Source organism: Rhea americana, unplaced genomic scaffold (assembly GCF_003343005.1).
Source record: "Rhea americana isolate MKP2758 unplaced genomic scaffold, rheAme1 scaffold_1, whole genome shotgun sequence".
NCBI classification, from domain to species: Eukaryota; Metazoa; Chordata; class Aves; order Rheiformes; family Rheidae; genus Rhea; species Rhea americana.
The window spans coordinates 7021155-7037016 of record NW_028185038.1 but is presented as its reverse complement, the minus strand read 5'-3'; the positions used below and the strand labels follow the sequence as shown (position 1 = coordinate 7037016).

The following is a 15862-nucleotide window of genomic DNA, read 5'->3' as shown; positions in this document are numbered from 1 at the left end:
AAAGAAAGAAAAGCAGTTCAGGGCTTTCCAGTAGCTCTCACATCCATTTTTTACTGAGAAGTAAGTTTGGCCATGTTGCAAGGACTGATATTTTGCAGTATGCATTGTGTATATAATACTGTGAAAACACGCAAAGAGAAGAACAGCTATAAGAACTCCAGAATGACCACCTTTGTCTCCCTGGAAGAGACAAACTGCTGCATGGAAAGGGAGTTAGGAAAAAGTCAGAAAGGCTTGGTATTGAAAAAGGGAAAACCTGAGGCTTCTGGTAAGGTCTGTGTGTCATGCTCCAGCTGCACCTCTGAGCCTGCAGGATTATCATCCAGTTCTCAAATCTCACTGAGCAGCTCAGGCCAGACATACAAGTAGACCATTTGCTTCTGATCCTCTCAAGGATATAGCTGTCCAGTTGTCAGGAATCTTAGAAATCATCATAGGTATGCCAGGCGGCTGCAACCAACTCTTAAGGGTATGCATCTACTCCAGAGGGTCAAAGACCACCTGTAGGTACTTTGTGATCGCTGTCTTGTTTCCAGGTTCCCCCAGAAGCAAGCATGGCATTTTCAACAGCTGCTCTTACAACTCCCAAGTCTTCTTGGTTTGGGTCCGTAACAACTTAACATGTTGCCAGTTAATCCAGGAGGAGCTGCTACTAAAATGTTCCCTGTGATGTGCTCTTAGTTCTGGTCCACTCTTGCTATGCTTTTGTTTTAAAAGATTACAAACACTCTCATGTACTTTTCCTTGTTACTGTGTATTTCAAATTCTTCTCAGACATTCCCACAGCCTTCAGTGAGCTTCCTATAACAACACTGCAGCAATACTGGTAGCAACACTACAGAAAAAGCCTTGCTTTTATTGCAATCAAACTACTTCTGAACTGTGTAAATATCAGTTTGTTATACAACAGTAACAGTCTTGGCTGCAACAGATCATTCTCCTGGCATACTTAAAGCTCCATGTGCAAGGCAACAGCCAATCTTTATCCACTTGATAAGTTTCTACTTTGTTTTGGGAGATAACAGGGAAACATATTTATTGTAACAATATATATGCATTGAACCGTGCGCTACTCACCAGTTCAATCTTACTGATTCTCCAGAAGTGTGCGACATCTCCAAACTGTTTAAACATTCCTTTCAGGTTCACCATGACAATTGCAGCTAGCACAGTCTAGGAATATTGCACAAATGCTATTTTCAGAAGAAAACAAAACTACTGCCAAGTAAGAACTTCAAGGCCAACATAACCATATTTCTGTGCTTTGTACAACTGGTGGAATTCTACTAAACATATGTTCCATTTAAACAACAAGTTTTCAAGTAGTTAAGATATGCTTCTACTGCAGCCACAGAAATGGCAAGCCAGAGTTAGTATAGCTTGATTTATTTTCTTTCTTGGCAAGAAGAAATCACTTGCTCCTGAGCTCCAAGGTGCTGCAATTACACTGTCTGTAGTGCCTGCAGCAGCTAGACTATAATCTCAAATTCAAGTTCCTATACAATACACTGCAATGCTTCCTGCAATAGTCCTGTAGGCAGAACTCACATTACATCTCCTACCAAAAACCAGGAACTGCATATCATTTTATGTACAGGTCACCAGAAACAAGCTTTTTTTTTTTTTTTAATATCAGAATGTATTTATTCAAGTGAACACATTTTTATACAAATATAAGTAAAATTACATAAGCAAGAACAACTCATTATGCTGAGCCATCACCCAGCCTCAACCTTTTCCCAGCTGATCTACTGCTTTAACTTCTTAAYCTCTTCCCAGAATTTCTATGCTGCAAACAAAGGAGCATTATTTAAAGAGATCGCTTATGTTCCAGAAATAGAATCCAGAATGGCCAATGTTAAAAACAAAAACCATTCTGGATCCTTCAAAATATTCATTAATTTCTAACCTAACTTAAGGCAAAAATGTAAACAAAWTTTAAAGGTTTCCAGATTGAGGCCTACTATGTTTGCTTACTAATCACCCTGCAATCTCCATTTTAATCAATAGGAGATGGTTTTTGTTCACTGACACGCAATGCCTAGCAGGCAAAGTTCCCTTACCTGTGGAAGTGGTTCGAAGAGGTAGCCAATAGCCACAATTACCAACAGAACCATGATTGAAGAGAGTGCACCTGCAATCTGAATGAAAGGGGCAAGAAATGATGTCCGAGTAGTAAGTAGTACCCCCAAAGGGCAGTACTGATTACTTAACCCCTACTGTGTGTTCAAGTGGCTTTTGATACCTCCCTCTCAATTTGTTCACTTTCACTGYCACGCAGCCTTCTATCCCGGCCCAATCTGGATTTGAAACATGGGAAACTAGTTACTTTTTCTGGCCTCAAACAGACAAACCTGGCAATCAAGTCTTAGCTTTGGAGCTGCAAATAGCAGACTTTGTTTGGCTCAAAATTTGAATTTACGTACCTGAGTTTTCCCACCAGTGCTTTCCTGAACGAGACTCCGAGACATTGAGCAAGTGACTGAAAAGCTTTGGAAGAAAGATCCCACAGAGTTGCATATTCCCAAGGCAATAAGTTCCTGTGTCAAACAATACAGCAAAACAAGAGGTAGTTTCACTTAACAACTGTATGAAGATGGAGCTACGCAAGCATAGTAAGAAGTGGGGGGTTTTTTGTTCGTTTGTTTGTTTTTTTTTACTTCCATCACTTTCTAGCAAGTTTATTGTAGCTTATATTTATGGTTCACATATACGCACAAGTTGTTGCATGTTAAAATCATCTATTAAATAAAGTATTTGATTAAATGTTGGAGATATTTGCCATCTTTAAAAGTTACATTACAAAGTCAGATTGAAAGCTAAACTGAATGACAGAATTGCTTGTTTTAAGGATTCCTTCAGCTCACAGTTAGCTTGAATTCTAATACTGAAATTACATGGAAAACTATTCTTACACAAATGCTGTTCTCTCCTTCATACCTTATACTACCTATTTAGTACTAGTAAAACCAACAGYAGCCTTGCCTATGTTTCTTTGGGCAAGTGATCTGTTGCTGAACATAAAACAAAACCAATGTGTGTACATTGTTCCMTCGGGGAGATTCGCAAGAGAAACGCTATTGTGAGCCAGACCAGAGCTCCATCTACCCCAGTACTGTGTTTTTCACAATGGCCAAGAGTAGATGATTAMGAAATTATATGCTTGTGATGTAATGTAATTATTTCCTTTAATGGTATTTCCCCAGAACACTCTTTGCCCTGTCCTTTGTACCTGGGGGCATTTGAGTTGCAGGTATTTAACAGCTCTCCACGGGTTTTTCTTTTTGAGTCTGTTCAGTCCCTTTTTGATCCATTTAAACACTCAGCATGCATTATATTCTGTGACAATGCTAGTTTAATAGCTGGGTGAAATAGCATCTGGCACTTCCCAAAGAAAAAGAAATAGATATTTAACTGGAGTCAGTGATGATTACTTTAGCTAAAGTAAGTAGAGCTGTGTACACTAATGTTAACTGTGGATTTGTCCCCTGATCTCTTTGGGTGAGAGAAAACAATGAAGGATAAGATTCATCTGACCATTAGCAGAACATTAGAGGTAAAAGTCATTTAAACTCCATTTATGGTCAGAAGATGACAGCCACTTTGAAAAGAGGGAACAGTTCAACTAGGAGATTATTATGCTAACAAAGACCAATTATTGCCCTAAAGGATGAGGAGCCACCTGTTTGCAACSTGTGGAAATAAAAAGCAATGTCATTTTGATGGACTTCTGTTTAGACGGAGTAACACTGGAGATCTCAAGCATCTGTAAGGTATCACTTGAATTTCTAAACCAGAGATAATAATTCTCTGGTACATAAAATATTGTATTTATCATGTGGGAACTCTATGCTTTGCTTTATTACAAGAAGTAGAGAGGAAGTAGCTGACTAATGAGCAGCTACCAAGGACCAGGGATCAGTACACAACTTCATTGAAGACAATTGAAGACTGCTAAGAAACAGCAGTCCAGAAAATAATATTCATGCACATTTCCAACTTTAACAGAAACAAGTTTCTCAAATCAGAGAATTAGAAATGAATTTGGACAGCCTGAAGAATTTAAAATTCTGATCTCATTCCACAATGAAAGAAAAGCTCAATTTTGTCTAAAATCTCATCCTAGTTTAATGATGAAACAAAGGTGGTATTGAGAATTTAAAAAAACCCAACCCAAATATTTTTACCTGATTCCCGTCAATGGTGTAACCATGTTTAAGTGCAAAGATCTTGGCCATTGACACAGCCATTGAAAATCCAACTATTGCTATTGCTACTGCATCCACAAATATTGTTGGAATGAGCTGAATCTCAGGAACTTTGGGTGCACGTAACCTTGGAAATAAAATTGTTATAATTTAATATAATAAAAGCTACATGATATACGAAAAAGATGTATTTTGAATAAGAATGTATCACTCCTACCCTTGAGGAATATCCCCAACAACATCCACTCCATATGAGTCAGTCAGATTCATTCCAGCTGAAACTGCTGTGCCAATAATTACCTGAAAATCCACACACACACTTGCAAACATCAGCTAGAAAGATACAAAGCCATCTGAAGCAATAACAACAGCTGAGTAGGGATAATACATATATGGGTTTGAATTCGTCAATCAGTTTAAGACTTCGTGGGGAGATAGAGAAATAGATAAAAAGGGGGAAGTTCCCAGATCTTCCCTCCACCACCTTCAATCCYCACTGCTTTTATGAAGTTATTTTGCAAACAGTGAAGTGGAACATGGTATAGTATGATCCGAATCACTCAAATCCCTTTGCTTGAGTCAAACTCAGAATACCGCGCACACAGTAGTATTCTAAAGGAAATAAAATAAAGGACAAGCCAATGAGGTCTGTACTGCCATATTTTCACATGTACAACCTGCACACATTTGGTAAAGACAACTGATCAGCAGCAGTGACAGTTACAGGCCTAAGAAGATCTCCTACTGCTGCCTTACTATCAAACAATGTCCTAGCAAATCACCACCATCATCTCTCAATAACACTCCTTTCTCTGTTCCTTCTACCTCGGTTGTACCCACACCTTCAGTTGTTTCCCTTCCTCAGCTGATTTTGTGCAAACTGTTTGACAGCTCTAGCTATCTGAGAATACCTTTTAAGTTCAAGTATTTTTAAAGGTAAGTTATCTGAAATATGGTGTGTACTAATACATTCTTACAACCGACTGCAGCACTGATTCTGTTTTCAAGGACTGCCCAAAAATACATGGATAAATGAGTCTCAGAAACAGAGAAAGGAAGGTAAAGAGAATAATACCCCCTACCAGTTCCTCCTCCTATTTCCACCACTGCATTTCMAAAAGAAATTCAAGCCCTGTAGAACCTTTGAAACAGGCATCCATAGTATCTTCCTTCAGGAGAGAGATTCTGAACTCTTAGGACTCTAAGTAGAAAATGCCACTCAGGAATGTTTTGCAGAGACTCACTCAGGTGCCCAAGTTCCAGGATAGTGGGTTTTTTTTTGACAAATGTCTCCCTAGCCATTACCACAGGGGATGGTGTCCAACAGAAGTTATTCTACAGCCTAATTAAACTTGACAGATCATTTCTACAGCTTCAGAATAGTTGCATAATTTAGCCACAGAACTTACATTGCTGCATTCCRTGCAGCTTCCTCTTAACATGACTTCTCAAAACCAAAGTATCATAAACAGAATGCATGTGCAGAAAATAAACATTCACAACTGATTTACCACAATGATCTCCATAGGAATAGGAACTGGGAGCTTCTTCTTAAACCGGAGATTGATTTCCTTGCCAATCAACAACATAACAATGCATGTAAATCCAACAATCAGTGAAGCAATATTGGTTGTCGTGATTTCTGAAAGCACAGCAGCTATGCTCTGTAACACAACAGAAATRTCAGAATTATTCATTCATGAAGATCAAATTAATTTATTTTAAGAGCTCTTCCCTAGCTATTTGTCACAAAAGAACAAACTATGTACTGCTGTTTAGCTGAGATTTTATTCTGTGCTTACCACCATAGTGAATCAGTGCCTCACCAAAACCCCCACTGTCTCCATAGAACACAAAATTCAGGGTGTCTCAGCGATAGAGATGCCCTTACAGCCAATTATAAGATCAATCTTCCCAAAGTGTGACAAAAATTCAGAGAAAAATCTTTATTGTGTGGAAAAAAATGTAAACTAAACCACATCTTTTATCCTCAGCATTTTCACATGTTATTTCATACTGGCTGCTACCTCAAAGCAATAAATGCCAACCTCTTCTAATACTTTCAAATATTCTTTGGCAAATCACATCTATTTAGAGCTGCATTAATCATTCTAAAACAATAAAACTGCTGATGAAACCAATGAGGTTACCACAGAAATAAGGTTAAGTAACTATGATCTTGCAACACTGCTAAACTGGCCAATAACCCACATAACTTTTAGTTGAAAAAAATCCATTAAAAAGGGTGTTAGGAAAGGAAGCTTGCTGGAACACACAGGTTGCCAGAAAGTAAACAATTCCTCCTCCTCCTCCTCCTACGGCATTTCAAAAAAAATGAAATAAATGACCTCTACAGAAGTCTTTGGAAGAAGATGTACACACTCTTCTTTAAACAGAAGGTAAACTACAGCAACTGTCAAAAGGATATTATCAAAGTCCTGGCACTACCCCTTGCATATACACCTTCCACTGATGGTTACTAATTTTGGTTTCTGCATTAGTGAACTGAACAGCAAATTTCACCAGTGTAGCCCTGTTTCTGAAAGGCTGGTTCTATCTCTACAAGTACTCAAGAAAGACTTCCAGAAGTCTTCATCACTGTCACTGAAATACTGAAGCTTCCTTACTGCTGAGCCATCAACCTACTCAAAAGCCTGGGCAAGCATCAGAGATCCGCCCTACTCCTCCACTCAGGATTTTTTGCCTGTACGATCAAAGTATTGATTCTCTGAAAACAACTTGGGGCTTCCTAGACTCACAGGATCTTTTTCAGAGCCCAATTGTCAATTTTAAATTTATGTGAACAAGAGGTTTTAGTTTTATTTAAGTTATACTGACCAAATCATAGTTTTTTACTGCATAGTCTCTCTTTTATCATTATGTATTAGAGAGAGAGAGTGAGTCAGAGATTAGGCTATGAGCTATGTYAAATACTGGATCACCATATGCTCCAAATGATCAGTTTTAATGCTTAAGGTCTTTAATTAATAGTAAATGTTTTACACTGAAGGCCTTTCTTTCAAAACAGTTTATTTTCCACTACTCCAAAGAACAGATACATTTTGACAACACAGCACATTGTGTTCAGCCACACTACACCACAGATTACAAACCGGTAATGAAGAATAGATCCAGAAGAACTCTGTGTGAAATTTTTTAAAAAAGAAGAAGAAATGCACAGAGTGGCCAAGGTTCTGAGAATAAACATTTTCTAGTTTTGTGAAACATGTCAGGTTTATAGAGTAATATATTTATTTTGGAGGATAGGTTCTTTAATCGCACATCACTTCTCCCAAAATACACAACAGATTTACTCCAATAGGCATCTGCTCATGTAACAAAATTATATCCAATAGAATCCAAAAATCTGCCCATCTCAGTCTGTGCTGATCTATCATCCACCAAAGCTGGACTTCAAGATGCTCTTACAAACTTATGACACTCAAATATTTCACACCCAGTTTTGAATATTAAAGAGTTATTCTACTTAATGTTAAAAATTTATTTAAAAAGAAAAAGCCTTAAGTATCAGGGAATACTGGAAAACAGGGAATYGATATTTTTAATAAATATAGTAACTTACATATACAACTGAGAGGGGTCCACTGTATCGTTTAGTCTTCACTCCAAGTAGATACTTTAACTGAGAAGTAAAGACATGAACTGCTGCAGCAGTAGTAAATCCTCGTACCAGAGGCTCTGTTAGATATATTGCTACAAATCCAAACCGAAGAAGACCTAAACACAACTAATGAAGAAAAGAAACAYGAACAATGTGACTCCCTGGTGCAGCCTGAATAGCAGCACTGTACAGAAGACAGACCACAGGATACTTTTCCTTAACCTTGATGCCCAAGCCAGCTCAGGCAAACCTTTCTATGGCCTGTTAAACTCAGCCTAAGGCCACAGTTCAGTGTTCAACCATCCATACCCCCAATCTTCCACRCCACTGGCTGGTGCATCAGGAGATATGGGTAAAGATAAATGTTTGTATGCATTTATAGACAGCTTGGAGACCATCAGGTGAAGTTTTTCTGACGGGATAGGAAGACTGAAGGYGGAGGTCTCATATTTCCCAGCCAAGCTGAGATGCCCAGATCCAAACTTGCCTCCAGTTTATCCATCCCTTGTTCTGGTATGTGTCTGGCATGAAGCAAATTGTTTTCTACATTGTGTAGCACTGAAGCACAAATCTACTGACAAAGGAACCACCACAACCGAGCACCTCTCGCAATGGCAAGTCTGGTGGCAGCAYCTGAACTTGCCATTACAGCAAACAGTAAGAATGTACCTGGATAATTCCTGAAAGAAGGGCGAGAGTCACAGCTACCTSTACCCTCTTGGCATCTCTAGAAGCAAGCAAATCTGTAACATTAGTAGAATTATAACCCACAGAAACCACTTCATCAGGCACTACTCTCACAGCAACTCCACCGACCATCATACTAATCACAGCAAAGGTGCCTGAAATAGAAAGAGAGGAAAATAATTGGTTAAAATCCCCCTTTTTGGGGGGTGGGGGGGGGAGGGGAGGATTTGTTTTTAGGAGTARTTCTAGGCTTCCTTACTAAGATTTGCACAGATCTGTGGAATTAAACTGTTATAAAAATTTTTATCTAAATGTTGTATTTTTATTCCCACTATTTGCTCTAGTATTCAGTATGAACAAAACAAATGTTGAACAAGCACCTTTAGGGTGTCTAAGATCATTTTTTTCTATCTGAGTTTCTATTATGCAGAGTAAAGAATAATCCTGGTCAGACAGTTGTCTACAAGTTGAAATTACAGCTCAGGAGCTCACAACATATATTTTCACATCTAACCCAATATAAGCAGCTATTTTATTCCTTCCTAAGTAGGAGAGATAAATTAACAATAGARATACTGCTAATTTTTGACACATTGATGTTTCTCTTATTCACTTAATTTGAATTTATTGAAAACAGCTACACTTTCTGCGTCTCCAATTCTATTTTTTACAGTTTTATTAAACTCACACACATACAGAYACTTTCAGTCATCCATACAGATATACCTATTGATATGTGCCTGGACGTCCCAAAAAAAGTATAGAGAAAGACAGGATAAAACGAAGAATATAGGCCAAATACTGGAGGAACAGCTGCCAACAAAGCATAGGCTAAGCCTAGAAAACAGACATAAATACGTATATTAGGTAAACAACAGAAAGAGAAATCATTTGAAGAAAAAAAGATTTAAGCCTACTAAAACTGAATGTATCTAATATGAATACTAGTGGCATATCACAGGTTAAAAAACATCTTGCAAGGAACATTCTTAAATATGTATATACACTGCAGGGCAGTGCTCATGAACCTGTGTAGTTTGATTCAGGAAACCAGAAGTCTGTGACTAMAGACTTGCATGTGTATGTACATATGTGTACATGTAAACACATATGCTTTAATGTTCACTATGTGTGTGTGTACGCACATGCTCACAGTGTTGTCTTTGTGGCTGGTAGGTAACCTGCTAGCTTAACGGCCAGCAAACTCCGTTGCTTTTGTTTTCCTTTGTCAGAAAGATTTACAACCATCCCCTCAGCAGAACGTGTCTGTTTTTTTTCCTCCTCCTTCACATGTGATCTTCACAGTGATCTATGATGAATAAAGCATTTTCTTGCCCTCTCCCCTCACTCCAGAATGTGAGATGACATATGGTTTATGCTTATACAAAACAAGCTCCAAGATGTAAAATAAACAGGGAAGCATTGTTTATGTAAGGCGATGGAGCTAATATGGTCCATCACTCCTCACAATGTTCAGAGAATGAAGCCCTTTATTCTTTTATTCTTAAGGCATGTCAAGTCTCACGCAGTCAATGTGGGATCCCTGAAATTTCAAGTTGCAAGTGCAGCTGGCAAGCATGGGGATGAACTCATGGGAGACCAGCTGGAGGTAAGCCTGGCAGGGACAATCCCCACAGTGCTCCTCCTGGAGCCGATCGAGCACATGCCTATCATGGGACAGGGCTCATAAGCAAACCGCGAGTGCCACATGACACGGTGCCTCACTATCCTGAGGAGGTCCAGCAAAATTGGTAGTTCTACCTGACTCATACTAAGGATTACACATCAGAACTGAACAAACGGGCCTCAGCCAAGGAGGAAAACACCATATTCTGGCTTGGTTTGATTGGACAGTTCACTTTGTGAGTGCAAACTGACAGATGAGACATGAGGAAGCTGGGTGCTCTTACCATACTCAGGAGGACTGGTCCCATTTGGGACTGAAAAGCTAGGCAGCCCAGCAAAAATTAAAAGAGGAGGCCCACAGTTCACTCACAAAGGAGAACTAGGTGATGCTTTATAACACTTCACCATATTAATTTATTTTTAAATGGAGAGATGAAGCTTTAGGTTACAACAAAATGACTAAACCAGAAAGGGATTTTCTGGGTCATCCCTTGTGCAGTTTAATAGTCCACAGGGTCTTGTTCATGCCCTAAACATCTGAGACCTAACCAAGAGCTCATATCCATAACAGAATTGGACTGATGATATCATTTATTCTGCTGCAGCAACAAGCTTTTCAAGCTGAAAGTCATCCCACGTATGTTCCCTGGTACAGGGGCCACCTCATGCTAAGAGCAGTAGCACAGCACCCTGTGTCATAACAGTTTGCCCTTTGATATGGTGCTGGAATTATCAGTAAAAATGACTAAAAGRGAAAACTAGTCTTTTCAGACAGGAATGTGGATCTATGCTGAATTTCTGATCTGAATATCCTTTTATTCCCTTTCCTTTTTATTTGTATTGGCAACTTTTTTTTTAAGAGTTGTCAATGCCAGGAAAATAAAGAGATATTGACACAGCAAGAGTTCACTGCTCAAATTCTCTGGTCACCACAGTTCTGCTTGGAATGATTCCCAGGCTGCTTTGACCTTAGACTTGCCATTAGCACATCCATTTCAGGAAAAAAAAAACATAACAAAGCAAAAATCCCTGCTTTTCTTTTGTTAAAAAAAGGAAAAGATCAGGAGTAGTTCAAGTGCACGTCTGCAGTCTCCAAAGGAAAGAATAATGCTTAGTTTAAAAGGAGGTCACAAAATTAAGAATAAGGTTCGCTGCTGACCTCTTAAATTTTAGCACCCTTATCTGGTCACAAAGTTGTCATCACACAAACTGTGTTCCAACATACAACTGGTAATGCTTGTGCCTGAATACTTGACAGATTTGCCAAAAATTCTTCCAGTTAACCACCAATTTATCAGTTTAAGATAAATTGATGCTTGTATCTGTGTAAGAAAAAATATCCTTAATTAAATTATTAAAAAAAAAAAAAAAGCAGGAAGCTGCAAAAATAAAAGATGTTGGCACAGGCTAAGTTAGGGTATTCCATTACTTTAATGGGTTAATGCCTATTAAAACCTAGTTTTCTCAGATCTTTTAATTCCTTCTTTAGGCCTGCCTCAACCTGAAGAGGAATGTGTGAGATGGAAATATGATACAAGCCTAAACACAAGTAAATTCATGTACACTTAACTGCCTCGCACTTTGTATTACTGGAAAATCCAGAGGGCCCAAGGAAGAGGAGGATGCCACTGGACTGGACACTGTACAAATTCAAGAATTCTCTCCATTCTGAGATTTCCTGAGAAATCCACTGGGACTGTAGCAGCAGTTGCAGGGCTGCCATTCCCAAAGCAGTGGTGACACACCAGAAAACCGCTGCAGTAAGCATGCAGCGAATTTCTAACTCCACAGCAGCTGTGAAACAGCTGACAGTAAAGTCTTAGTTGAAAAAAAGGTTCCACTGGTCCCGTCAACAAGAACCAAACAGCATAGTAAACACAGAACTCGCCCCTTCTTCAGAGCYTGGCTCCACTTAGGGTGAAACTTCCAAGTAATTTAATAGAAGTGACATAGATTTGCAGCGKTACTATAAAAGCTCCTCTTGACTTATTCCCATCATGTAAACTGTTGCCTGCTACTAYGCTCAAACTGCTGACTTCTATCTCCTAAGAAAGTGATCAGTTTCCGGTTTCWTTCACATTCTTTTCTTGTTTAATTTAGCTGGGTTGCTTTGCAACACTTGCTTCCCTGATAGGACACCATCTTCCTGATGGAGTATGTCTAGTATTAGATACTGGTATGCTCTGCAGGGAATTTTGTTGCAGCTTTCATAACGAAGAGATCATAAAACATTTGATTATATTCAGCAAAAGATTAAAYGTGCATTTAAACTGAAAAATTGTTCTGTCAGTGAAAACTGTGGGTATTGGTCAGAGGAGTAAGCTTCTTCCGTACTACTGACTTGCAGTTCCAAGGGAATCATCATGGGATGGTTTGCAGAATACAGTACTGAACTTCATGCACATGTCTGAAATGCACAGCCTGTTTTCGTGGACAGCTGTTCAGGAAGYTAAGCACTTCCATAAAAGCATACATGGGAAAAGCAGAAAAAAAACCCAACAAAAACAAACAAAAAAAACCAGTAAACCCATTAAACAAACCAAAAAATACTTACCTTGAGGAAGCTGCATAACCCCAGTGCTTATACCTGAGATAATATCTCCTAAYAAATACTCCTTCAGGGGGTAGCGGGGAAGCCATTTTAAAATTGGTAAGAAACTGTAAAGATGAGACTTCGCTTTCTTAGAAGAACAACTAAAAGTAGAAAGCAGAAAGAAAAAAAGTTAGATACTTGCAGAAGACAAATGGTGAAAAGAAATCRTATCTTTAATCCCTGTCCAGGGAAAGAGCTCCATTAAAGGCATGCTCAGAACCCTGATTACAGTGATTTCTTGACTAAGCTTAGGCAAAAACAACCATGGTGCCAGTTAATTTAKTCTTTTATCACATGTTGGTTGCTGCTGACAAGTCTTATGGAACTGGAGAAGAAAATCACAGTCATATGATTGGATTTCAGTTGGAAGTTAAATTATTCAGATCCAGGCAGAACTAGGCAATCATACAATACTTTTTGTTGAGATCATTTCTATAGCAACAATCCTTTGAGGATAACTTGCTTTTTGATGGTGTTTTTCACTCACAGACTCATAGCACTTCACAATGCTTTTCACTACTTCCATTTACTTTATGTATGCTTTTAACTATTATTTTTTATTATAGTATTTTATAATATTTTTACCACTATTTTACTAATGCTTTTACAGCTGCTGATACTAATAGGCTAATTTTARCGCTGTTCAAGTACATAAACCTTTTTTACCCTGAAAAGAAAGGTACTAAAGTCAGCAACATTGATTCTTGTGTCTTGTAGTAGAGTTATTAACCTTTTGAAATCCTGGGTCATTACAAATGATTAGAGACAGGAAATAAAGTTCTATATCTATCCAGCACCATTCCATTGTTAAGAAAATTTAACTTTGAGTAAAAAATATAGCACTAGAGGCATACAAATCCTTCACTGTGTAGGGGAACTGCAAGAGAACTCTAAAGATTTGTTAACACGTTTCCAAGTTCTTACTGCACTAAAGGATACAGTGAAAAAATCTATTGGTCCATGTGAAAGAACCAGAGAGGCATCCATGCTTCTCCTCCTTTGGTAAATGGACTGAACTGCAGGAAGTCATAGGTCAGGAGCATTTTGATTTATTTGGGATAGATGCATTTTCTTGAGGTGAATTTAGGTGCCACTACCATTGGAACAGTCACTTCATTAACCCAAGCAAGTCTTCAAATGTCAAGTCATGTGAACTGAAATATTTAACAGATAAGCCGTCAGGCAGAAATTATTTGTTGTCTTGCATAGCAAGATTCAGACACCAAATTGAGTCAATTCTAGAAATGAAGCATTGAAAAATGTAAAGTTAATGAAGACTTAACTAGCAGAAGTTCCTCTTCATTCTCTTCTGGTTCCAAAGGCACGAGAGCGCTACACCGTTTAAAATGTTATATCCTGCCTAACCAGATGATATTTATATTCCAAGGTGATTTGTTAAAAGCAACAGAGTATCTCTGCGAATTTTTTATTAGACTAATAATTTAGATTTCTACACAGCAATCATATGTGAAGCACAAATTTGGCCATATATTTCTGCATAAAAAGGCCAGATACTTTTCTGGCTCTTGTATTTAAGGCTTATGAATTCATGTGTCAGGTGACTTGACTAATACTTTAGATTCCGATGCTGCTTATTTTTCCTTTTCATTTTGACAAAGGCAATCAAATTAATTTATCCAACATTGTGTACTATAGCACACAAAAACACATAGAATTTTATTACAGTCTTGCTGAATAAACTATTTTTATCTTTTAGGTTACTTCAAAGGAATTACCAGCTATGCATATGAATCAATTAAGAATTAYTTTGTCTGTTAAAACCATAGTAAAGATTAAAACACAAAACCCTACCGACAAGAACGTGCAATCCTCTCTCTAAAAGTCTGRGGTGTTCTTTCCCGTCTGTGCAGCTGTCCTTGCAGAAGCTCTTGGTTATATATTGGTCTCTCCACATGATACTTCTGGATTTGCTCAAGACGTGCTTCATGCTCTTGAGCATGTTCCATAGTTGATCTCAGTGAGCAGGAACAAAGAAGGAAAAGTTCTATGATCTCCTTTGAAAAACCTGGTTGCATACAAAAGGTTTGATTATTGAATGATTGTTTTCGAACCTCCAGCTTGGCATTTCCTTTTAAAGAGCATATTTTGACAAACTGGATACAAGTATTGTGAATGCAATTTACATGCACTGATTAGACAGCCTGTGTAACAGCAGTAAGTAAATAAGYCACACTCAAGATCCTTATTACGCAGGAGCCATTATTTTTATGCCTCTCTTATGTAAAGAAAGCTTTTGCATCAATTGCTCYGTAAGTAATTACAGAAACACAAAATTGGAGGGTTATATTAATGATTATTTGCTGTCTCCCTCCTCAGTTTTTAAAACAAATTTCAGTATCTAAGGGAGATTACTTTATTGCTGAGTTACTTCCTGCTTACTTAAAACTGTCACATCCATCTCCAAAAGAGAGAACTCCTATTTTAACACTGAAAAAGCCACTTGTTCTTTCAGAAAGCCAGTTGCTTCCTACAAATGTCCACCTGCCTTCTCCTTGTGTTTCAGGAGGTTCYTTCACCAGACAGCAAGTGTCTTGAGGAGACAAACACCCTTACTTTCAAAGATTTATTCTACTAATGCTTGCACCATTTATTGCTATTCTCAGTCCTGAACCCACTAAAACGGGAGTCAGAAGATGCACAAAAAAGCCAGAGAAGTAGCAAGCCAGAAAGTATGTAAACATCCATTCATCTGATTCATCGCCATGAACATCTGACAGTCTTCAGGAGACACTCTGTTAAGTCCTTGCTCCGTGTTGGCTACTTCTAGAAATATGGGGCAAGAAATGTAGCTCTGAGTAAAATGATAGGACTACTATATTACTAAGTAGAGATGCTGACTAATACTACATCTGGTTATAAGACAGTCAGCATAAAGTGATAAGGTGAAGCCTAACAAAAAGCAAACTCTGTAGCACTCTGGAAGGTCTGTCTGTCTGTCTCTCTCTCTCAACAAGCTGGGAATTAAATGATAAGGAGAAAATACATATATTTTAAACTGAATCTTACCACAGTTATTCTAACCTAGATCAAGTTACAGCTTGATCTATTGRAGTTATGGGAAATAGAGCCATAATTTTGAACCAGGCTCTTGGGCTCAAGTCCAGC

At 38.3% G+C, this 15862-nt stretch overlaps 1 protein-coding gene across 2 annotated transcripts in view; it reads right to left on the bottom strand.

Moving 5' to 3' along the window:
* The window catches only part of SLC26A5 (solute carrier family 26 member 5), a 23120-nt gene extending 8362 nt beyond the window's left edge, over positions 1-14758 (bottom strand). The window contains exons 1-11 of one of the 2 annotated variants that reach the window (XM_085298398.1): positions 14549-14758; positions 12698-12837; positions 9244-9354; positions 8500-8672; positions 7792-7956; positions 5720-5872; positions 4426-4508; positions 4188-4335; positions 2427-2540; positions 2064-2141; positions 1078-1173 (exon numbers count right to left, since the gene is read on the bottom strand). In XM_085298398.1, coding sequence (XP_085154524.1) covers positions 1078-1173; positions 2064-2141; positions 2427-2540; positions 4188-4335; positions 4426-4508; positions 5720-5872; positions 7792-7956; positions 8500-8672; positions 9244-9354; positions 12698-12837; positions 14549-14703 — 1416 coding nt within the window. In that variant the 5' untranslated portion in view covers positions 14704-14758. Of the gene's footprint in view, positions 1-1077; positions 1174-2063; positions 2142-2426; positions 2541-4187; positions 4336-4425; positions 4509-5719; positions 5873-7791; positions 7957-8499; positions 8673-9243; positions 9355-9662; positions 9708-12697; positions 12838-14548 lie in introns of those variants that run through there. The other variant, XM_085298407.1, reaches the window with a different exon arrangement.
* Positions 14759-15862: the final 1104 nt, after the last annotated feature.